This window comes from Perissodus microlepis, chromosome 14 (genome assembly GCF_051167445.1).
Source record: "Perissodus microlepis isolate ML-2025 ecotype Zambia chromosome 14, ASM5116744v1, whole genome shotgun sequence".
Taxonomy (NCBI): Eukaryota; Metazoa; Chordata; class Actinopteri; order Cichliformes; family Cichlidae; genus Perissodus; species Perissodus microlepis.
Window position 1 is genome coordinate 24770517 of NC_140474.1, and position 24611 is coordinate 24795127.

General features: G+C 40.4%; 1 protein-coding gene across 1 annotated transcript in view; it reads left to right on the plus strand.

Annotated features, from left to right (window-relative positions):
• Window positions 1-23362, plus strand: part of lekr1 (Leucine-, glutamate- and lysine-rich protein 1) — a 91597-nt gene extending 68235 nt beyond the window's left edge. The window contains exons 9-12 of the mRNA XM_084949892.1: window positions 5942-6017; window positions 9973-10134; window positions 13411-13599; window positions 21642-23362. Coding sequence (XP_084806018.1) covers window positions 5942-6017; window positions 9973-10134; window positions 13411-13599; window positions 21642-22097 — 883 coding nt within the window. The 3' untranslated portion in view covers window positions 22098-23362. The remainder of the gene's footprint in view (window positions 1-5941; window positions 6018-9972; window positions 10135-13410; window positions 13600-21641) is intronic.
• The last annotated feature ends 1249 nt before the right edge of the window (window positions 23363-24611 follow it).

Below are 24611 nucleotides of genomic sequence, written 5' to 3' on the forward strand. Positions count from 1 at the left end.
TTTAGAGCAAGTATCATTCACCCAAACACACGTGTATCTATCTAGCCAACTCATTTATTTTATCTAACATTCACATGGATGCCTCGAAAGCAACTTGAGGTTCACTCTGGCCCAAGGAGAGATTGACCATCTGATTGGTAGATAGCCTGCTGTACCACCTGAGCCACAGGCTGTGCTTGCTAGTTTACTAGTTTACTATGTAATAATCCTTGGTCTGCTTGTAAGGATTCAAATCATCTTTAATATATATCTCTTTTCTATTCTTACTGACCGCTCAGAGCAGCCTACACTACATGTAGTAGTACAGTAGAGAAACTATAGGTACTTTATTTATGCTTTATGGTACATGCAAAGCCATTTAGTGAGCATATGTGAAAAAGGACTAAAAAACAAGATTGAAAGTAAAAGTGGCAGCTGTGTAATAAAGACAGCCAAATTACTGCTACTACTCAGTCGCAGCAGCGAGGATAATTCACCCCATCATCTCTACGTTAACTCGGAACGGCAGCTCTTTAAATAGCTGCCGATGAAAAGCAGTTGTGAAGTGACAGTGAAAGGGCAATCTTAGCAGCCGGCAGGCAAAATTTTCCCCAGGCCAGAGTAAGATTGAGGGGGTGGTGAAATTGCAGGGATGGACAAGAAGGTCAGTACAGAGGGACGGTGAAGAGAGCAGAAGGAGGCAGGAAAAAGGAGAACAAATTATGGAGAAAGTGAGGATAGAAAGTAGGAAAGGAGAGTGAAAGAGAGAGGGAGGTAGGAGGCTAGGAGTATTTCAGGGAGGAGGGATGGAGACTGTGACTGTGGTTTCGGTGGTTACTTCACACACTGTCTGGCTTTCGCATGCACACAGCATGGGTCACAGGGGCCGCACACAATCTACACACTCTCATACACTCACACACACACGAAACTTGACAGTGTGCCCTTGATTCAGTCTAACTGACACAAAGTTTAAAAGAGAGAGACGGAGCGGAGAGGAAAAGTGGAGGGAGAAGGAGGAAAGAAAAAGTGGCAGAAAGCGGGTTCAGAGTGAAAGATTTAAAAGTCAAGAGAGGTCAGGAGTATCCGTGTGCTTCCTCATCCATAAATGGGTGAGGGCTTGTTTCCAGTGGTTTCAAGCTGCAGAGTTTTCGTGACAAATATGAACTCGAGAGCGAACTCTTTCTAGCCCCACAGAGAAGCGGTTTTAACGCCTCTGGCTTTTCTTATATAGGCTAATAAAAGAATAGAGGAGATTTATTTCAACCACACATCTAAGATATCGCCTTCATCTGTGTTTACCCTTCTCTCTCACTGTCGTGTTTTTTTTTAAGCTCGTCTCTTGGTGTACTCTTGATCTTCTCACTGTTTTCTTGGGTGGAAAGTATTATATCATCCTTGTCTGGTTCTTGACTTTTATTATGGCTCTCCCTCCTTTTTTTTTTTATTAACCGTTCATAAATTGCTATTGCTGTAAATTTATGTCAATTTTTTATTTACAAGGCAGCCCATTTGTGCTTTGAAAGCTCGAAAGCTTTGAAAGTGTGTGTGAGTGTGGGAAGATTCTCGCCTTTGAACTCTTCATCATCTTTCCAGGTGGAGAGTGGTGTCCCTGAGGATGTATTATGTCAGCAGAGATTTGTGTTAGCTGTTGATCCACTTTGTTTATTCACAAACACGCAAAAAAAAAAGGGAAAAAAAAGTGGAAATTGCCTTTGTGATGTGCGGACAGTTTAATTTCTTTGTCTGTGTGTGTGCACACAGATTTTATCAGCAGAAGTAGGCAAATAGAGTGTGCCTTTTGATGAGGCAGCACCCGCTGCACACAGCCGCTCACACACATGCACACACACACACACACACACACACACACACACACACACACACACACACACACACACACACACACACACACACACTCTGCACAAAAACACATTTGCCTGTCCTTAAAAGCAGCCTGGCGTGTGAGTGAACGAGAGAGTGTTCCCGGATTTTCCCATCATTCCTCCCTGTAATCCCCCGAGACCTCCTTCTGAGGGCTGAACTTGCACGCTCACGCTTCCCAGGGGGTCACACATGCCAACACACACACACACACACACACACACACGCACTCACTGCAAATTTAAAAGGTCTGATACACTGCATAGCTGCGGGGGTCTACTTATTTGATAATCAGAGGGGAATTATATCTGACAGTGAAACACATGCACACGCTGCTGAAAACACTCACATAAAGACATACACAAATATTGTATGCATCAGCAGTTTCTCACATATTAAGTCTTCAGCTTCATGAAACTGTCAGATCCTAACTTGGAGGGTTCTTCGTCTTCACCAGCTGAACTGAAAAACATCTGCAGGCTCTGTGCTTTAGAAAACACACATACTCAGAACAGGCAAAAAAAAGTCCTTTTCTCAATATACTGAGTATGCAATGAAATGTACTTCTCTAAGCAGTTGCATGTAAGCAGCATGGACAAATGACACCAATCCTTGCTTCTCAGTCAGTTATCAGTCAGCGAACATTTAAACTGACACCAGGAATATGCTTTGATTAGATTAACGGTATTTAAGCTGTTTGAAATATGACTGCCTTGTCACTGCTGCCCAGAGCGCTGCAGCGACGCTGAAACGACCAACTGATGGATCATTTGCTAGAAATATAACTTAATCTGCACTTGGTTTCTTAATTTATTGGACAAACACACAGTTTTTCTCTCTGTTCAATTATGATGTGACTGAATGCTGACCTTTAGCAGTCCTTTCATTTTTCATGCGAAGGCTTAAAGATAATTGAAGTCTACGACCAATTTTCATCACCAAATGCTGTGTTTCCTACCTTGAGATGCTCTTCTAGACTTTTACAGCAACAACCTTCAGCTGCTCTCTTAATTCAGTTTTGTATTTAATAACTGAAAAGCTGCTCTAATGAGGGGAGATCAGGTGACTGACTTGGCCATTGGCATGTCTTTGCCTTGAGAAACTCTTGGGTTGCTTTTGCAACATGATTTGAGTCATTATTCATTCATATCGTGAAGTCCTGCCCAGTCAGTTTTGCAGCATTTGGCTGAACCTGAGCAGAGAGTACAGCCCTGTACATGTCACACTTCCTTCTGCTCTTTCTATCAGCACTCATATCATCAAAAAACACTGGTGACCCGATTCAGGCTCCTTTAGATGTTTGGTAAAGTCTAATCTGACCTTTTTGTTATTGAGTGTAATCAGGGGTTTGCACCTTGTAAATTTCTCTTACCTGTAAACTCTGACAGTGACATTCCTGCCTCCTCGTGCATCGTATTGACTTTTCTAGAAGTTGTGAAGTTGTTTTTCTTACTCATGGAAATAATTTTGTCATCATCCACTTTAGTCTTCTGGTCTTTTAGGCCTTTTGGTGATGCTGAGCTGCTCAGAGAATTCATTCTTTTTAAAAAATGAACCTGATTGTTGTTTTTTCCTAAAGTTTCTGTCTGACAGGTTTATTTTGTTTTTTCAGCCTAATGATAGCCTCCCTCACTTGCACTGACATCTCTTTGGGTCTCGGTGAAATACTCTAAAATACTAATTCAACACTTTGAATTATCTAAAGATATTTTATCTGCATCATTCGTCATGAAATACCAAGGCCATGAAACTGTGTCAGATGTCCAGTTACCTTTGACCCTTTGACAGTGGGGCACTGTGTATAAACGATGACTGTAATTCCTAAACACTCAGCATTTTTGTAAACCGCACTTCAGTCACACTCCTTATTTTTTGGTTTAATATCCACTGTGGTGGTGTACAGAGGCAAAACAGCAAAACTCTGTTTTTGTCCAGCAAATAATGGACCTGACTTGACTGTAATTAGCTCTCACCATTGCTCACAACAAAGGCTTTCTTGTTCTTCACATTCAAACAAGCACAACTACTGATCGAAGATTTATATGATTACATTTATGTAATTATTGACCCAAACCAAGAGGCTGTTGAGCTCTGGGTTCTTCTTAGGAATTAAAGTGCTTCAGTGGGTGTTGTATGTGGATTACAAATATCATATATCTTATTCTTAACATTTGTGACTTTACACAGTTCAGTTCAATAAGGAGAAATCATTAGAAGGAACTGAACATGATTTATTGATATACAGAATTCAGTTGTGCTGTTTGGCGATTACACTCCGATGGCCCATCACAGCAGAATGAAATCTCCTACACACACACACCCAAGAGTCTGCATCTATTTTTATGCTTCATTGTGTGTGTGTGTGTGTGTGTGTGTGTGTGTGTGTGTGTGTGTGTGTGTGTGTGTGTGTGTGTGTGTGTGTGTGTGTGTGTGTGTGGTGAGTAGGCTGATGCGATTAGCCAGACCCAGTGGAGTGAATAATATTGTGTCTGGCCCGAGCAGGAAGAGATGGAATATAGCTGTTGCTCTTTATTATTATACTGTAGTTCGTCTACTCCACAATCAGATATGCACAGAGTCGTCTGTGTGCGTGCTTCTACACACAGCCATCGTACAAGACTTTTCTTTGCCCGATGATGCCGTTTACATGCATGAGACACTTTGTTAATCTCTGTTACACATGCATGAGTTCTCATGCCACTTTGTGTGTGTGTTTGAGTGTGTGTGAATGTGTGACAGCATGCTTGATGTTATTGATATGATTTATGTTTTATGCCATTTTGACCAGTGTTTTGAATTTTCGTGCATTTTTGATCGTTCTGTGTTATTTTTGAGTTCTCTTGTATCCTATGGTTCCTAGGTTCTTCTGGTCAGCATGGATTTCCCCTCGCGTCTCCCTCTGTGTATCTGTGAGTTCTTGTGCCTCGTTTCCCCTCGTGTTTTATTCCATGTTTCCCCAGCCCGTCATGTCTGTGCTCTCTCTCCCCCTCCAGCCTGCGTCTCAGTGTACTTCCTGTTTTACTTTGATAGTCTCCCGTCAGTGTAGGTCGTGTTGTGTTTGGTCCTGCCCCGTCTAGTTATGATTATTCGTGTCAGCTGCGTTCCTTGTGTGCTCCCACGTCCCTCGTTATCTTTCTGTGTATTCATGTCCGCGTCTCCCTCAGTCCTTTGTCGTGTCTCCTTGTGTGCCTCCCCGTGTGATTAGTTATGTATTTTCCCTGTTTAGATTTGTACCGTTTTGCCTTTTTTCCCAGCAATAAAGCTGTGTTTTTGAGTTCACGTCCCGCCCCTGTGAGTTTTGCATTTAGGTCCTCACCTTCCTGCACACAGCCAGTTAATGACAATTCAATACTCATATGTGTCTACAGGATCACTGCTTTTTGTTTGGTTTTAGTTTCTAAGCCTTGATGTTGCTCCGGTTCTCTCAGTGAGCCTTTTCTACAAATTACTCTGTATAAACATTTGCAAGAAAAAAAAAAGAAGGGAAAAAAAGCTCAGCTTGTCTCACTGTGGCCTTGAATTTATGCTCCTTCACATCTTATCAGGCAGACCAGCTGCTGAAGTGACATATAATATTTGGACACAAGATCAACAAATCAATGAGGTTTACCCTTTCTAGCTGTCTCCGCTTCATCTCCCACACTGTCTTTCTTTCTTAGACTTCACACAGACAATTTTTGAGCTTTTATGTCTTTAGCATGTCTGTGGTATGTGGGCTGTAGATGGTTTATGTGTGTATTTTGTTTTTTCATTTACGCAGTGGGCAGGGGGAGTCTTTGTTAAAGTCAAAAGCAGCCAGGGACTGTGAGTGCATTATTTGGTCTCAGACAGTTGGTCAAATTTTTGTCACTACAGTCTGGTTTTACAAACAGATGCTATTTCTGCTGTATCGAGTAAGGAAAGGAGTTATCTTGTCCTAGGGCTGCAGTTGAACTGATGATATGTTGTCTCCCAAGTGGATGCTTGTTTAATGTTGCCCTATTTACATAAAAGGGAGAAAAATTGTATCACATGTGCAGTAGATTGTTTTTATTGCAAGGCAGGATATTTTTAATGAGTGAACTGTGCGTGTTTGCAGGGATGTTATGCTAGAATCTCATGGCAGAGCCCTTAATATGATGGAGGAAGACTTCACTCAGCAGCTGGCCACAAAGGTAAGTCTTTATCAGTATGAACAATAATCCTTTAAATACTGATACACAGCAATAAAGAATATGTTCAGCAGGTATGCACTAAGCCAGTTTGTGTAGTCATCCAGTTTTGGGGGGGTTTTAAGCAGATTTTTATTTATTCCACCATTTATTTTCCAAAAATGCCCCATTTGTCTCCTTTCAAATGCTTGCACTGCAGAGCGCCCTGAGCAGCCTGGCATCTTAAGATCATTTTGACGTGGTCAAGCATTTACATGAACACGGTGCAGCTGAATTATGTGGAAGAAAGATTAATACCAGTCCTGTAAAATAAACACCATCCTAGACGCATTGTCAGCAGCGGATGACTAGCGGTGTAATTTGTACAATGCATTGTTTTAATTTTGTATGATGAAATGAGTGCATCAGTTTACTGATGTCAGACATTCAGTTCCCGAGTGCTGAAGTAAACAGACGTTTAGGAGAGCGTCCAAGCTGTTGTCACAGTTCAGAGGAGTCTAATAGGGAGAATCCCGACTCACACAATGTGGACAACATTACAAGACACCAGGACCACCAGTCTGTTTAACACCAGATAAATTGAACACACAAACACGCATGCACACAAAACCAATCTGCCTTTTATTAGTCAAACAGTGCACTGTCTGCCTGTCTGGCGGAAAAAGTCACTGAGGTTTTGCTGTGTGTCACAACAAAGAGGGCATTTCACCAGAAAAAATAAGGAAATTAAGCTGCTTTCTGTCTCGTTTCTTTCTTTTTTGCTTATGCTGATTAATGTTTATATGAGAAAATACGGATGCACAGTTAATAGCACTGCAACTTTGCTCGAGAGCCATAACAAGAATTCAAAGAAGCATGTTTGACTTGACGTATACACATCTCCATCACTACCTCAGGTCTTCTACACCCTTAAAACACATTTAACCCCAGAAATCGCATCACAGAAATCTTAGTCTTGAAGAAATCTGCTTGCAGCAATCAGAGAGAAACAGTATGACAGAGCTGACTAAACAGGTTGCCTTACTCTAAAGTTATATTAAAAGCAATTTATAATGCTGCTGAAGTGTTCTCTCTGTTCAGTCCATAAAGACTCCGCCCTCCCGTCAGCCATTTCTCTCGTTAGAGCCATCTGTCTGTCTGTCAGAGGCACATCTGTTAAGGAGCTGAACGGAGAGTGCACGGACAATCTGTTTTTGCTAGGCTGACTAACAGCAGAAAATTACTAGACAAAAATAGTTTTCACGTAGGCTCGGCAGGAAGAAATCAGTGTTGTTGTTATGTATTGATTAACCGATCTTACAGCAAAGGCCTACGGTGAAACCAGAATGCTTGTAAAGTTGCAGGTTGCCTTTGGAGAGCCTTGTTCAGTCATTACAGAGCATGTTGAAAAGGTGTTTATTCAGAAAACCACTCAAGATAGACAATTGGCAATTGACTGGCAAGCAGTTTCAAGGCAAGGTGAGGCCTGTTCCCTGGTTATTTTATGAAAAATAAAGCAGGTATAATATCTATACTTGACTCAAAGTGTTACATTTTTATAGCTTTTCAGCTAACCCTGTCAGAGAGAGAAAAAGCTTTAGAAGGGACTAAATCAACAATCTGGTTCATTCTTAAAATGAATTAATGCACTGAGCAGCTCAGCAACATCAAGAAGGTCAGAAAGACCACAGAAGATGACTAAAGTGCATGATGACAGAATTATTTCTGTTATTAAGAAAAACAGCTGCAAACCAAATCAAGAACACACCTAAAAGAGGTAGTAGTGTCATTGCCACCGTCTACAATCAAGAGACATCCTGTGAATGAAAATACAGCGAGTTTACAGCAAGGTGCAAACCACTGGTTAGACTTAAGAGCAAGAGGGCCAGATTAGACTTTACTAGAAAACATCTGAAAGAGGCTGCACAGCTCTGGAAAACATTCTTTGTACCGATGAAACCAAGATGAGGTCAAACAGCAAAGAATGGAGAAGAAGAAAAACATCGTATCATCTGTCAAACATGATGGAGTCATGTTATGTGCCCCTGCCAGTGGAACTAGGTCACTAGTGTTTATTGATAATGCGAGTGCTAATAGAATAATTTCTGAAGTATACAGGGCCATACTCTCCACTCAGATTCAGCCAAATGCTGCAAAACTGACAGACAGTGCTTCACAGTACAAGTAATATGATGACTCAAAGCATACTGCGAAAACAACCCACGAGTTTCTCAACATAAGGAAATGGTTTCTGATCTTAACCCATCAAGCGTGGCTTTTAAGTTACTCGGCGTGGCTGCAGTACAGTCCTGACATCGGGACATCAGGACACAATCATTGACGGGCCAAAGATTAACCTTCCAAGTATTAAAAACAATCCCTATATTTAAAATTATATTACTTTGTCTAATTAATTTTGAACCCTTGAACATGGGGGGCTGTGTATGTCTTAATAAATTAATAAAGTCTTAATGCAAATTCCCAAATCCCTAGAATTAAAACTAAAAGCCTCCACTTCAATCATATATAGATTATTTGACTTTAATCTACTGTGGTGTACAAACCACCAGCTGTATCTAGGCTGTCAATTTAAAATTAATCATTTAAAATAATTACAGAATTGCTTTAGGCATTGTACTCCTAATCCTAAGTGCCGGGCACAAATATAACACTGGAACACACACACCACAAATACACATAGATGTGAAGACATTGACTCATACTTTATTTGGACTAAAATACTTACAAACACACACAAACACACACATCCATATGGGTTATTGTTCATTCTGGGCTTCCTGATTTCACATGAATTTATACCCATGAAAAGGAAGCGGCCACTCTGGTGCGCTTTTTAAATACAAACGACAGCTGTGTACATACACACACACATACACTCGCTCACAAAAGGATATACACATACAAACCATCCATGCTCTTCACACGTACATTCAGCCAGCAAAGAGGAAGTGGTGTTTTCTCATTTCATCCAACACACGCAATCTTAGTCTCTCATACAGTTCAACAAACCAAAACCATAATATGCATGCACGCACAAGGTCAAATACACACATTTTCACACGCCAATCTGCCCTTTTTTTTTCTCTCTGACACCCACAGCCACTATTTTTCTTGCACTTGAAGGCAAAAATGCACACAGACACATGCACCAGATAAACACATACAAAATCACAATGGTCCCAGTCCCTGGCGCTGGTGCACACGTTGTCTGATCTCTTTGCTGGTGGAAAGAAAACAAGGTGGCCTTGGCCAAGCCGGACTAAAAATATGTCGCATGCAACTTTGGCCCCCGCTCTGAAAGCTGGTGTTTTATGTCCCAACAGTTCTTTTTTGGACTGCAACAGCATTGTGACAAGGCCAGTCACACTGCTATCATTGTAACACACTCTAACAAAGCGTTCCTCTCACATAGTGTGAAAGGAGTTAGGACATTGTTTCTGTTTTGAGCTTGCATCACCACTGAGCTGCAACACAGCATGGAACAATACAGCGTTTGTCAAAGTGTTTTATAAGATATTAGAAATTTAGTAGTACAGAGGCAAATAAGAATCAAGGGAAACCACAGAGGAATTAAACACAACTTTGTGTGGGGTTTGCTGGCCAGACATCTTGATGGTGTACAAATATTTTTTACCCAGCTGTTTGATAACACCACTTTTATTATTTTCTGTGTCTCGAGCTTTTTCTTTCTTTTCTTTTTTTGCACTGACAAAGCTGACAAAGCCTTGCGTGACGTTCCTCCTTCCTGTTTATATGATGAAGAACGCCACACTTGGTCTGAATCAGAGACCAGCCTGAGGATGTTCTTTGTCTCAATGACAAAGTCTCTTTCTGTTTTAATTAGCTTTGCTGTTGTGCAAGTGCAGTGCTGTTGTCATTATTGTATGCAAGAATAAACATATGTAGGCTGGTCTTGTGTAAATGTTTTTTTTGTGTGTGTTTGGCTTTAATTCTGTAGCTGACTGCCCTAGAAGAGCAAAGATCCCAGAGTTCATTGCACCTGAGGGAGCAGATGGAGAAGCTTCGCCGGGAGATGGACCTAGAGCTGACAGTGGACAGGGAGAAGAGCCAGTTCATGCTTCTACAGTGTCAGCGAGACAGGTCCCAGCTTCAGCAGAAGGTGCATAGGTGTTAGGTGAACACGAGTGTTGTACACATCAAATTCCATTACATAAATAGGAGCAAAATGCATGCAGTTCTTAAAGCCTTTGTTCACAATATCAAGCTTTTGTGGTTGTCCTTTTCAATTTTGCCCCCCTTTATATCTCATCTTTCATTCACTGTATTATGAGAAAGAAATCTGAACAGATGGCAAGCAGACAGATTATTCTGAAATTGCAGATAAGAGGACAGAGCATGTGCTTCGCAGAGTACATCCATCGTTCTTGTGTTCTCTTTTGTAATTTGCCATCTGTCAACTTTTTCCTTTCTCTTTTGGCCATTTTACTTCCCTGTGTGTCTGTCTTTGTTTGTTTTCTCTCTGCGACTTTGTGGCCTCTAGAAATGTAAGACCAGGATCTGCTTGCACCAGCTTTTTGTAAAACTTTCAGTTTATGGGTAAATTTCTTCCTGAGTTCTTTGTGAGTAGTAACTCTTTTCAAAGTAGGGAATTTAGTACTCACTATGCATCAAATTCAAGTTTTCATAGGACTTGGTAGCTTGTAGAACAAATTTTAGCAATAATAACTGGAAGTAATCTGTATGACTTCATCAGCCTCTCACGTCATTGTGGAGGAATTTTGGTCCAGTCTTCTTTTCAGTTCTTTGAGGTTTGCTGGCATTTGTTTATGCACAGCTCTCTTAAGGTCCCTCACCAGCATTTCAGTCAGGCTGAGGCCTGGACTTTGACTGGGCCATTGCAACACCTTGATTATTTTCTTTTTTAGTCATCCTGTTGTAGAGTTGCTGCTGTCCATGGGATCTTTGTCCTGTTTATGACCCAGTTTCAGCCAAACTTTAGCTCAGACAGACGGCCTCACATTTGACTCTAGAATACTTTGGTATACAGAGGAGTTTGTGATTGACTAAGACAGGGGACCAGTTCCTGTGGTCGTCACGTCTCCACTACTCTTCTTGATAGTTGATATGAGGTGTTTGTGCTGATATGTTCGCTCTGTGTTTGTTTTTCTCCAAACGAGGTGCTGTGCATTATGGCCAAACATCTCCACTTTGGTCTCATATGTCCAAAGGACATTGTTGACATTCAAGTCTCGAGATTTGTTTGGATAAACTTTGTAAAAGTAAGCGGTGGTGCCATGCTCTTTTTAGAGAGAAGAGGCTTTCTCCTGGCAATACTTCTAAACAGGCCATGGTTGTTCATTTGTTCAAGTACATTTGATTATTGGCACCTGGCTGTTACTTTCCCTCTTAGGTCCCAGTCAGTCAAGCCTACAAACCGGTTGGTGAGCCCTGGGGCACTCCATTCACTGAGAAATAATGTGTATTCCCTAACCGGTCAGCAAGTGGTTGTTGGAAGTTGCTGACTTTGAGGTGGTAACTTGAAGAAGTGTGACACAAACCAGAAACAGAGAAACTTTGCCTTTAAAGTAAAAGGTGTGCCTTTTGAAATTTGTTGTTTGCAGATTTAAGGCACAACTTTTACTTTGAAAGTGAATGACTGCTTGGTCAGTAGTTGACGAGTATTAACAGACACTCTCCTGCGCAAACTTTGGGCGAGTGCAGTAAGCTGCTGGTAATGGCAAGAATGTTTTCAGTGCAGTGGTATTTACCTCGTTGCAACCAATTTTACCTAGTGACGCAGGCTGTAAATCATATGAAAAGAATTAAGGGTATACTTCGTTTTTCACACAGTGCTTCTGAATTTTGTCTTATTTTTGTAAATAAATACTGATGTGGTGTAATAGATCATGTGTTGTTGTGTTGTTGTCTGAGGTTTTGTATTTAAATTTACCTCATTTTAAGGACCTGATAGCTTATGTAAAACCTTAGAAAGATGGTGTACTTTCTTTTTGACATGGCCTTAATTGACTGCAAAAATTTCAAGAAAATATTTGCAGACATTTGTGCATTAATTAGTAATTAATTCTTAATCTTGTCAAGTTATAGTAACAATGTGACTAAACTAATGTTTCAAAATAGTGGTAACTTTTTTCTAGTGTGGGCTGAAAAGAAGCAAATTAACCACTAAATTTGGGAACTTGTAGAAGTTCCTCTAGCTGTTTATGAGTCTTGCATAACAATAAGGAGTAAAAATAAAGAGCCTTAAACCATTTCTGTATTGGGACTGTATCAGTTCCTTAATAGCTTGTAGGACGTCTTCATTGAATAGCTCGCTTCAGTTCATGCCACAGCTTGCATGTCATTTTCATGCAAGTCTCAGTTAGTCTTTGAAAACGTGAGTTTTCTTCATTCTGACGTTGATTTACTTTTGCGATGGTTGTTATAGGCGATTGACTGCAGAACACTCACCTGTTGTGTTACGTCTCCCTTTTTTTCCCTTCCTGGTGGCCCTCAATTAATACCATCTGTACCACACCGAACAGTGAAATTTATGGAGATGGATGTACTGCTTGTCCACATATTTTAGAAAAAGTATCAAAAATGCAATTCCAACCTCTATGTAGCATTGGACATAGGCACAAACATATCCAACAGTGTGTGCTGCAGCCCCTGTGAGTCAATCACAAGAACCAGGTCTGTCTGAATTGTTGATAAGTTGTTTTTAGACCAAGAAGACAGCGTACAATGCTAAACTGTATTACAGAATATCTAGGGCACACTAAGGAAGTGTAAATCCACCTCTTAATTAATTAAAAAAAAAAAAAAATCCATATAAAGCTTGATATCTGACTGTTAATGTTAGAAAGGAAAGATTCTGTTAATTTTCTGTGTCAGATTTTAAATCCAGATGTTGGATATGTGATAACAGTAGATGATGACGTGCGGGTTAGCAGATTTCCCACACCCAAAAATATATATCCGCCCACATTTAAACTGCTGATGGTAGGAGACAACAATAAAAGAGAAAGCAAAACACAAACCAGTGTCAAGATCACAAATTTGACAAGCAGTGAATATGCCCAGTGTAGTAAAATGCTAAATTCCCCCCTCAAGCCCTTCAGCTCCTACTGTGTCTGTCACTGCTAATTCCCTTCCTGCCCACTTCTGGAACAAAGTCTAGACGAGGTCAAAGAAAACATGTTGTCCCCAATATATGAAGCAGAAACGCTTGAAGCTTTTGCATTTTTATGTCACCTCGATTTCCCCGTAATCCCTGAAAGACATTTTAATGAGTCCGTTCGAAATCCACAAAATGCCAGACAGCATCATTTAAACAGATCCACATCTCAAAACCGTCCTGTCCTGCTTAAACAGTCTTTTGTTTACTATAAGTAACTGTTTTTATTCATAGATTAAAACATGTCTTCTTTTGCAGTTGGAGAAGAGTGAAATGAAACTGCGGGAACTGCAAGAGGTACTGCAGCAAGAGTGGAGGAGCAGGGAGGACAAGAGGAGAACCCAATGTGAGGAGAGGAGGAGAAAAGAGGAGGCGATGGCGAATCTGGTCCAGGCTAAAGCAGCGATAAAGCTGATGACTGAGAAGAATGCTGAACTACAGGAAGAGGTGTGTGCATGGTTTGTCTAACCATGGGTGGAACCGTGGAAGGTTTCTCAGTTTTTTTGTTCTTCAGGTGAATTTAAAACAGAAAGTGTGCATTTGCGAACAAAGACATTTGCCTTAGCTTCACTTGTTCGTGTGCAATCCCTATTCACACAGGGCCGGATCGCATTAATTAAGCGCATATTTACATTAGCTTGATCACAACCAGAGGCAGTGAGTGAGAAAGTTTAAGATGAAGAGAGAGCGAGAGAAGCGAGAGACAGACAGACAGAGTTCATATTTGCTTTGGCAGCAGAGCGCGCAGTGTTGGATTTCTGTGCCAGTACGTTTCAAAATGGAGTCGAATTAAATTGCGAAGCAGCACATAAAGAGATGGAAGCGGCGCAAAGAGGAAGCAGGATGGGGCGTGCATATAAAAAGTTCAAATGGAGGAATGAATAAAAGAAGGCCAGTGTGTGTGCACGTGTTTGAGGGAATGAATGAACGATAGCGCGGGAGCAAACTTTATGAACAAGAACAAAGACGGGACAGGAAGGAGAGCTTCCTGTAGTGATGAGCTTGACTTTGCCAAACATTCTGTGTGTGTGTGACTTTATTTTTTATATGTTTTTGGGAGCTTTTGTATCTGTGTGTTATAAACACCATAGCTGAGAGTTTTAAGTGAATTCTGATGAAACTTTGTGGGGGTGGGGTCCTGTTAATAGTCCACCAAAATTTGGCCTGAATCCACCAAGGTCTTAAAGGTCAACTTCATGATTTACTGACCAAAATTGACAATAACATTGATTCTTACAGTGTGGTCTATATTGTCATAGATAGTAATGTATACAGATTTAAAATATTTGATATCTGACCTCCAAGGTTCATAGATCGATCTGATGGTCAAAGTGATAATAAAGCCATATAGAGATTTTTAAAATTATGTTTCTTGACCTCTGACCTCTTCTTCAAGGTCAAAGAAGGTCAAATTTTCATACTTTTAAAAATCTGCTGCCTTCTTTTGTATTGGCAACATTTAGGAAATGATACTGTTACATGGGTATTCTAAATATCACATTATAGCTGACCTCTGACCTCAATTTTACACTCCAGAAATATACTGCAGTGTAATATTATATAACAAGCTCGTGTTATTCATGTCTAGATATTTACAAATCAATGCTTATTATCCATTACCTACTCCTACACAACGAATGTGTAATCAAAGTAAACATCTATCATGCTGCCGTTATCTGATTTTTAATGCACAACAAACTTTTTAAATTAAGTTTGAAAAGAACAAAGAAAACTAAATGAATCCATAATACACCACAGTTCCCTTAAAAGTAAATGCTGCCCAGAGATTTAGCTGCCTTGGTTAAAGTTTGTGCTCTCAGAGTGCTTTTCTTTAATATTGCTTTGGCAATATGCTTTTTGGAAATTTAGTTTCAGAAGCCTGTAATTAAAATGTGTACCAGGCATGTAAGAACTTTTAAATCATTTGTGGCGAGCCGGCCAGAGATAAAATCCAGAACCCTAAAGTTTTATTTCAGACAAAGGTCATACACACAGAGACAAAGGGGGAGGCAAAAGAGAGTCCAAAAAAACGGTGTAAAAGTAAGCGATGAAGAAGCCAAGCAGGAACACAGGGAAGCCTTTGAAAGTTAAAAAGAAAAAGAAAATGAAAAAGGGAATACAATCTGGGAAATGCCTGGAAAGCTACGCTGTGTAAAGTACAAGTTCTGGCAACTGTAAAGTGAACAGTGGTTTGTGTATATACTGAAGAGACTGACTGGCTAATTGAACACAGGCAGCATGTAAAAAGCAGAAATATCGAGCAAAGGGCAGAAGTAAACCAACAGACGAATACAATTCTCCAAATTTAAGTGGAACAACCAAAAAAAGAACCAGAAACGGGGGAATTTTCTGTCCTTTCACATTACTAGAAGTAATTAGAGCCACAGTTAGTATTTACATTTAGGTCCTTATATATTTGGACCTAACTAAACATAGTTTACTGAAATCTATTCCAATTATAGTTATATATTGGACATGGGCATAATTTGTAGATTCTCAGCTTTCCTTTGACTGCACCCATATTTAAATTAGATCAAGGGTTTAGGAGTTTCAGCTCCTTAACATGTGTCGCTTTTTAAAGAGACCAAAAGGTAATTGATTCAAAGGCTATTTCATGGACAGCTGTGGGCAATTCCTTCATTGTATCACTATCAATTGAGCAGATAAAAGACCTGGGGTTGATTTGAGGTGTTGTGCTTTCATCGGGAACATTTTGCTTTGAACAGACAACGTGCAGTCAAAGGAGCTAAAAGCTATCCTTAAGCTGCAAAAACAGAAAAAAATGATGTGAGAAATTGCTACAATAATAGGAGTGGCAAAATCTACAGTTTGGTACATCCTGAGAAAGAAAGAAAGAAAGAAAGAAAGAAAGAAAGAAAGAAAGAAAGAAAGAAAGAAAGAAAGAACTCAGCAATGCAAAAAAAACCTGGACGTCCACAGAAGACAACAGTGATGGATGATTGCAGAATCATTTATATGGTGATGAGAAACCCCTTTACAACAGCCAGCCAGGTGAACAACACTCTCCAGGAGGTAGGCGTATCGTTATCCAAGTCTACCATAAAGAGGAGACTGAATGAACGTAAATACAGAGGGTTCACTGTAATCTGCAAGCCACTCATAAGCCTCAAGAATAAAAAGGCTAGATCGGTCTTTGAACTTTCAACCTCTACCAGAGTGAGGTAAGAAAACAGTATGGAGAATGCGTGGAACAGCTCGTGATCCAAAGCATACCACATCATCTGTAAAACCGCGGAGGCAGTGTGATGGCTTGGGCGTGCATGGCTGCCAGTAGCAGTGGGACACTAGTGTTTATTGATGATGTGACACAGGACAGAAGCAGCCGAATGAATTCTGAGGTGTTCAGAGACATACTGTCTGCTCAAGTCCAGCTAAATGCAGTCAGATTGGACAGTGTTTCATAATACAGATGGACAATGACACAAAATAACCCAAAGCAACCCAGGAGGTTAAAGCAAAGCGGTTGTATTCTTGTATGGCCAAGTCAGTCACCTGATCTTAACCCAACTGAGCGTGCATTTCACTTGTTAAAACTTTGGACAGAAAGGCCAACAAACAAACAGCAACTGAAAGCCGCTGCAGTGAAGGCCTGGCAGAGCATTAAAAAGGAGGAAACCCAACATGTGGTGATGTCCATGAGTTCGAGACTTCAGGCTGTCATTGCCAGCAAAAGGTTTTCAACTAAGTATTAGAAATAAACACTTTATTTTCAGTTATTTAATTTGTCCAATTACTTTACTTCCCCTGAAATGAAGGTATTGCGTTAAAAAATGCTTTAGTTTCTCAAAGTTTTATTCAATCTTTTTGCTCAACACACTGAATTAAAGCTACATCTGAGTTGTTTCATTTAAAATTCACTGTAATGTACAAAACCAAAAAAATTATTTTAAAAAGTCTCTGTCCAAGGTAAGTCCAGCTTTAAACGTTTAATCTTCAGTTGAAACACATTGTGAAGACATCCCACTATATGAGCTGCAATAGTTTAAGCAACAGTGAAATAATAAATTATGAAGAAAAAGTGCTTTAGGATCATTTATGTTGCATTTTTATTTGAACTGTTTACTGTACACAGCCACATAAAAGCATCACAGGCTGTTAAAAATCTTTGTGTGTATTTTTTAAGTTGTTTCTGTTAAAAGAAATGTTCAGTTTGAACTTCAAAGTAAAAGCAAAACTCACAGAAGACTCATCAGCGGAGACCCATCCATCCCTAATCTTTAAGGTCGTTAAAGTCAAGTCATCTTCTTCTCATCACTGCTTAATCACCTCGGTTTCCTCTGCATGACTGTCTCATTCATGCAGCTGAGCTTTGTATCGCTACTATCTGTCAGCCCTCTAACGACCCTCCCCCTTTCTGTCCGCCCACCATCTCATCAGCGGCCTCCCGTTCGGAGCGCCTGTCCAAATAGGTTAAGCCAGTTCAAGGTGTCCTGATGCCAATTTCACAGCTGACATGCTCTTTTAATGTCATTCATGGACCTTCAGCACAGCGGCTTCTCCCCCCATCACCATCCCGCCTTTCTGTTCTTTGTCACCATATTTGACTGTGCTGTGACTGTAGTTAGAGAAGATCAATCAGTATAACGCTTCTAGATCATCTTTCCTATTCAAATGCGAGCTTTCACCGCCCTTTCCTCTATGAAAAATTGTCACTGGATTTCGACTATGAACTTGTTATGTCATTATGCCATTTCATTGGTCAGATACTGTTGCAGCGTCTTGGCAACTTCCTTCAAATGACCTCTCACCAGCAGTCACGTCAGGTCCAGAATGTGATGAACTAAGCCTGTCCATTGTCGATTCAGCTTTCTGATTAAAGCAGTTTATTGAGGTTCAGCAAAAAAAGTCATAAACATATGCACCAACAGCAGAAAAATCAGACAAAGAGGGACTAACTTTGGTTCTTGTGGTTCTCCAGTGTATTCTGGAGGTGAGTTTGGCAGGTTAAGAGGGAGAATACATGCTCATAATTCATTAGTACAGCCATGATTCAGTTTTTCATTTCTAAGGACATACTGTCCTGAAGAAGAAGGAGAAGAAGAAGAAAAAATCCAAAAGGCAAAATTATTTTAGTGCAGTGTCCATAATTACCTGAACCACAAAGTCTAAAAGTTTGTTAGAAGTTACATTTTTATTTTTATTAAGCGTTACATTGCATCACATGCTTTTATTTATTCTATTTCTGTTTCTGTTGCTCTGAACAGACCTCTTCCTGAAAGAGGCGGGTGTAGCTGCAGCTCCAGTTTGATTTAAAGTTGCAGATGCTGAAACCGAGCTCAAAACTGTGCAGGCGTGGAAGAAATAATGAGCTGTGTGTTATTTTAAGCTGAAACATACACACTCTGGGGACATGTGGTACTTGCATTAACTGGTTAAAAAGGGGTATAATGTGGAGCCTTTAGTAACTGTAAAAAAGTGATATTCAAACAATAGCATTGCAGATGCTGTGGCCTCTTTAGCGTGTCACTCTGTGGCTGGAGCAGTATGGAGATCAAGCCAGCAATAACTGCATAATGTTCTCCTATTCGGCTTGAATCTCTCCCCTCTCGCTGCTTTGCTTTGTTTTTTTCTTTCTTGCCCGTCCCCTGAACTCTGTTTCTATTCCTTTATGTTGTCTGTCTCTGTCTCAGTCACTCTCAGTCCCTGCCCGGACTCTCCTTGTCTCCCTCCCCCTCCTGTCTGTCTGTGGCTTTGTTGCAGCTGACCAGGACAAGAGGGAAAGGTCACACTGTGTCTGGGGGATCAAATGGCTAACCTTTAACCCCCCCACTAACCACTGAAGTCACACAACAGAGAGAACACACACCACATGCAACGTTGCGTGTGCAAACATGCACTCCACAGTAGATCTGCATCACTAAATACAGTATGTATATGCTGATGAGGGTCTTAAACTGTATTTTATGTGCATTTGAGTGTGTGTGTGTTGCCAGTGGAATGTGGTTTACTGTGTAAGATTAAAAGCAGGGGCTCTGTAAGTTTGCGTGTGACTTCTTTCTAATAGCCCTGTAATCCTGCTCTCACTAGGAGCCCCTAATGATTGCAGCTAGACTGGCATGCATGACATCACACACACGCACACACGCACGTTTACATGATCTAACACATGGCTGCATATAAACATACAGGATGGAGACTCACATACACACACTTAGGAAGTGGCCCAACGTGTGCAAACAGTTTCACACACACTCACTCTCACAATAATAGCGTGAGGTGCGACACAGCACACAAAGCTGGAAAAGTGTGTCACAAGCATCTGTTAACACGTGTACATATGCTGACAATTGTAGACAGATAATTATATATAAAATATGAATATGAAAAGCCGGTATAAACGCATTTACTGTATGTCCTCCATGATGGGCCTGTCTGAGAAGCAGATGTGGATGTACACCCTGGGGCCAGAGCAGTATTTACACACAGAGACAATCTCACAGTCACATTCTCAAGTCAAGAAGTGCGTTTATGTTTCACACACACACACACACGCGCACACACACACACACGCACGCACACACACACACACACATACACACACACACTTTAAAAACACACGCAAAACTCACATTAAAGCATTTTTTGGCATGTTTTTAAAAATGATGGCTTTGTGAGTGTTTGATGTATAGTGTGGCTAGTGAGAATATTAAAGGCTTAAAATTTACATCCAATGCTTACTCAGACAAATCTGAAAGCAACATATTTCATTTTATTCTGGATTAAATTCATTCATCTTCAGGGTGCCTAAATCATCGGTTTTATCTGACACGCCTGTGAAAGTGTTAGCATTTAAGAGTCCAGACAAACACAGGAGCAGCGCATTTTTGCTTAGCCTAGCTCCGAGATGTAGTTGATTGACCCATTTCGGTTCTTCACATTTGTTTCAGTTTTTAGTGCTGTTAGCAAACTGATGAACCTCATGACACTGATAAAAGTAACAAAAACAAGTAAAAGATTTAACAATTTTTTTCAACAAATGTAAATTTAGAATCAATACCTCCCGATGGCTTAATTTATCAGACTTTAGGTGGATATTAGTGTGTCTCTGTTTTTATTATTCCTTGTATGAATGCTCTTGAGCAACTGCACATCTACCAAATACCACACAGTCAGCTAGCTGTCTGTGCACTGCCCTGGTTTTGTAAATATTGGAATAAGAGCACTGTTTTGCAGCCAGTCTGCGACAGTGGTATTCCTGCTTACACACAGGCCTGGGGAGAAGGTAGAATGGGCAAACAAAACACTGCATCTAAGAGTGAAAGTGAATGTGGCGCATGCTAACATGCTAAACAACACAATATAAACACATTGCAAGGAGAAATAAATAGACCAGATGGCCAGTAGAGCAAAATCTGAAAAAGAAGGATGCCTCACTCAACCTTTAAAGTGTTATTTTCTTCATGCAAGTCAAGTAGCCTTTTTTTTCCCTTAAAATTCATAATTAGAGTGTAAAAAATCCATTATGGAAGCTGTGCAGTCTATACATCACCCCGCTGTTGTGCTAAAAGCATGTGGGAGTGATTGCCGTAAGATTTGTGTGGTGTTAATTGCTTTGAGTCCACACAGACTGCTTACAAAGATCCGCCTTTTAGTATCTGTTAAATTTTGGTGATTAGGTTTGTCACTTCACCATTTTTGGGCTGCAAGCAACACGTGTGTGTTATCAAACAGCAGATGGCCATAATGATGCAAACCATTGAAATGGCACATGCTTGTAATTAAATGAGCCAATAAGCAGTCTTTATTGCCATGTGCCATATTGGTGGGAAATGCGTGTAAAATTAGGACAAAGCTATGAAAGGCTTTAAAAGAATGCCTATTTAATTTTTAAATGTTTGCCTGTGAGATAAACCCAACCCTTTACTTCCTGTTCCTGGGGCCCTGGTGCGTTGTGCATCCTGTGTAGTGAAAAGGTGATTTTTGCACTGGTTTGTCTCATTTACACACACCATAGCTCAAAAAAGCAAACGTGCACGTGGGGTTGACACAATAAACACTCCTTCCAGAGTTTGCACACTAGTCAGGTACAAGCCGGATGCCTAATGCAGCTTGGGATATTTGGTGAGGAGGCGAATGCAGTAAGTATGTTTTACAGAAAAATAAAACTTGCACAGGGCCCTGGTTAATCACTTTATCCATATTTGCCATTTATGGTCTCAAACAGTCACAACCCCTCCTTTAAACTGTAAATATTTAGCCATTTTTGCCAGGCATGCAGAGATTTAACAAATGAAGTACAGAGTGTATTTTATTTGTTAAATCTCTGCATGACTGAGTCAGCTTTGAACTACTGCTTTGAACTTGAGCTAAGCTTGGTTCAAAGCTGATTAGCTCATAAAAAATAGGTTAATATTAATATGTGTGCATGAGAAACTGAAACAGAGGTGAATTGTTCCTTCTTTATTTGAAAATAAAACAAAAGCTGTTGATGAGATCCTCTGAACGATTCATTTTTTGTTCATATCCAGGTAACGTTACTCGAGGACACTGTAAGGCGGGAGTGTCAAGAGAGGGAAGAGCTAACTGCTGCGCTGTCTCAGGCTCGCCAGGAGCTCCTCGGGCTGCGATCCCAGGCATCTCATCAGGACACCTTAAAGCTTTCACTTCCAGACCACTTGGAGAGACACACACCAACAGGGAACAAAAATGTACACGAACACGGTCAAGCCCGGGCACCGCTCACTCGCTCTTTGGCCTCCCCAAGCAGACTCCGGCCTTCGCCCACCTGCACAGACAAAGGCAGAGGTCAGGGCACGGGTGGAGAACAAGCGGGAGGGGGGAATTTGGAGTCCTGGAGCAGTGGGAGAGTGCTAGGTGGAGAAAAACAGAAAGAGGTGACACTGCCCAAACTGAAAACAAGCTACACAGTGAGTGAAGTCAAACGTAAGGTCAATTTAGTGATGGGGAGGAAGGAGATGCTCTGAAAAGCAAGCCAAACAGGCCTGTATGTGTGTTAATCAGTTACTGAACAAAGCAGATATCAATAGTATTTTAATTATGTTTTTTACATTAATTTTAATAGCATCTTATTTTTCTTTTAAACTAATTATCTACCTGCCTACTTTAAAAGTTGCACACACACACTCAGATAAGGAACTGCGCCTGAGTCCTTGTTTGCACACTAGTAAACTCTCAGTACACATACTCAGCAACAGATATGCACTTGTTTTCTCACAACCTGACTCACGCAGACTCACTGGCACGCACAGGATTTCACAAACAACGCACACTCAAACACACACACACACACAGCTTTAAGGAGCATGACAGCATGTCCCTTGCCACCCATGGACACAAACAAAAAGCAGGCAAACACAAAAGAAACTGTATGGTAAGCATCGTCAGACACACAAACACACACACACACCAACACACACGCACACAACAACAATTACCCAGCCTTCTCCCCTGAGGCTTTGTGTGTTATTGACATCATTCACTCTGTGGAAGGTCTTTCCATCCCTTCCTCCTCCTCTCTTTTCCTCTACCCCTACATTTGGGATAAATTGGCATGATGGGAGAGATGTGTGAAGTGTGTGTGCGTGTGTGTGTCTGTGTGTTTGTGGCATGGAACTATTTTCCCTGCTTACTGGCACACATGCACACAAGCCTTCGCTCACCCCGTGTCCCTCTTTCCAATCCATCTGCGAGACAATGCACACGTGCACTTCATTCACTTAAAAAAGGTGGGGGGGAAATTATTATATCCTGCCAACATTTCCTGTTTGCCAGAACACACACATATGGTTTATCTGCTAAAAACCTTTGTCGGCGTGGAGAGGATGTTCTCAAATGCAGCACAAACAAAGACTATGTGCCAGTAAAACCTGCACATATCTTCTTCAAAGGGTTAATAAGACATTTACCACAACACGTAACCGGGGAAAGTTTACCTCAAGTTGACTGTCATCATTGTAGTAATAAATTTGCTACTGGTTAATTGCATTTTTCAATTAGGTTGTCACTTACTTCAGAGGCTTCCACTTGCTGTAAGCTTTGGTGATTCTATTGACTTCCTTCTAATAAAAACAACAAGATACTGGTTCTTAGTGTGATTTAAGTGCATTTTTTGTGCTTTGTAACAAGCACAGTGTTGGCTTCCTGTGTTTCAGTGTGTGGCCTTGTGTGTGTTTTATACACTGCATGTGACTTTGCAGCGTGTGAGTTTTCAGAGAGTGATTATTTATATCCTAACTCTACCATCACTCACCTTAAGTCACAGAAAGTTCTTACTTGTATAATTGTGTCCATAGTGTACTGTCCATTCAGGTGTAAGAGGAAGACTTGGCTTACTTCTTCAAATTTGAGCTACATTTCTTCTTCTTCTTTTGTTCTATATTCGTTTTTTTTAATATACATAACTGCTTGTGTGAGTGAGAAAATAGGCTTCACAGTGGAATCTTGACCTTGATCTGGAATTGTTGTTAACAAAACAATCCCAGATTAAGCTCTGTGTACTCACTTATCGCAAATCTTCTTGCCTTATCACATGACCTTCATCACATGGAGTTTGTTCAGTTGTTATGGAATTGTAGAATTTTACTCTCTAATATTGTGAGCGGTTCTCATGCACGTGGGCTCCAAGGTTCACCTTAGCAGTTCTGACTGAAATAGCAGAAATGCTAAGGGGAACCTGGATAATTCAGAATTTAATTAATCTTTTAATCAACAAATTATCATGGACTATGTGTAAATGATGTGTAAAAAGTGTAAAACAAAATATCTGCAAAATCAAAGATTTTATTATTAATCTCACAGGAACATTTTAATTCGATAAAGAGGAAATTCAAGTTGCCAGCTAACACTTGCAAGCTTGATTAGCAGCTGCTAACTAACATAGGAACAATATGCTGGTGTTCACTCGCTAAAACCAGAGTGATGACTTCTTTAATTTTTTGATAGTACAGTTACCCAGCAGCCCATTATTTGCCAAATTATTGCATTAAAAACACCATCAGGAGTACAAGTTCAGTGATGTGAATTCGCTCATGTGACATCTAGCAGATAGCTAACTGTTACACTGTTAGCTGTCTCAGTGTGGCCGTGCCCCTAATAATGCAAACTTTAAGCATTAATATCCTTTAAATGTGTGAATGATTAAAATAAATCAGAGCCATTGAATGGAAGACTTGCGCCATCTCCATTCACTTCCATGGACCTTTTTTTTTTACAGGAGTCTTGCAATAGCTATGAAAGTTAGCAACATATGCTAGCCATGCTACAGAGATATAGCAGCACAGAAGTTAAAAATGCATTTTTAAAGTTAAGAAGTTAAAAAACAACCTTGTATGTTATCAGCACATATTTAAACATCCAGGAACAATTTGATAGTGATGTGCGATACCATAGATTTTCTTTCTGATCCGATACCAAGTAATATTCAGGGTGGTATCGACGATACTGATCCGATACCGATACTTTGTACAAAAACTTATTTT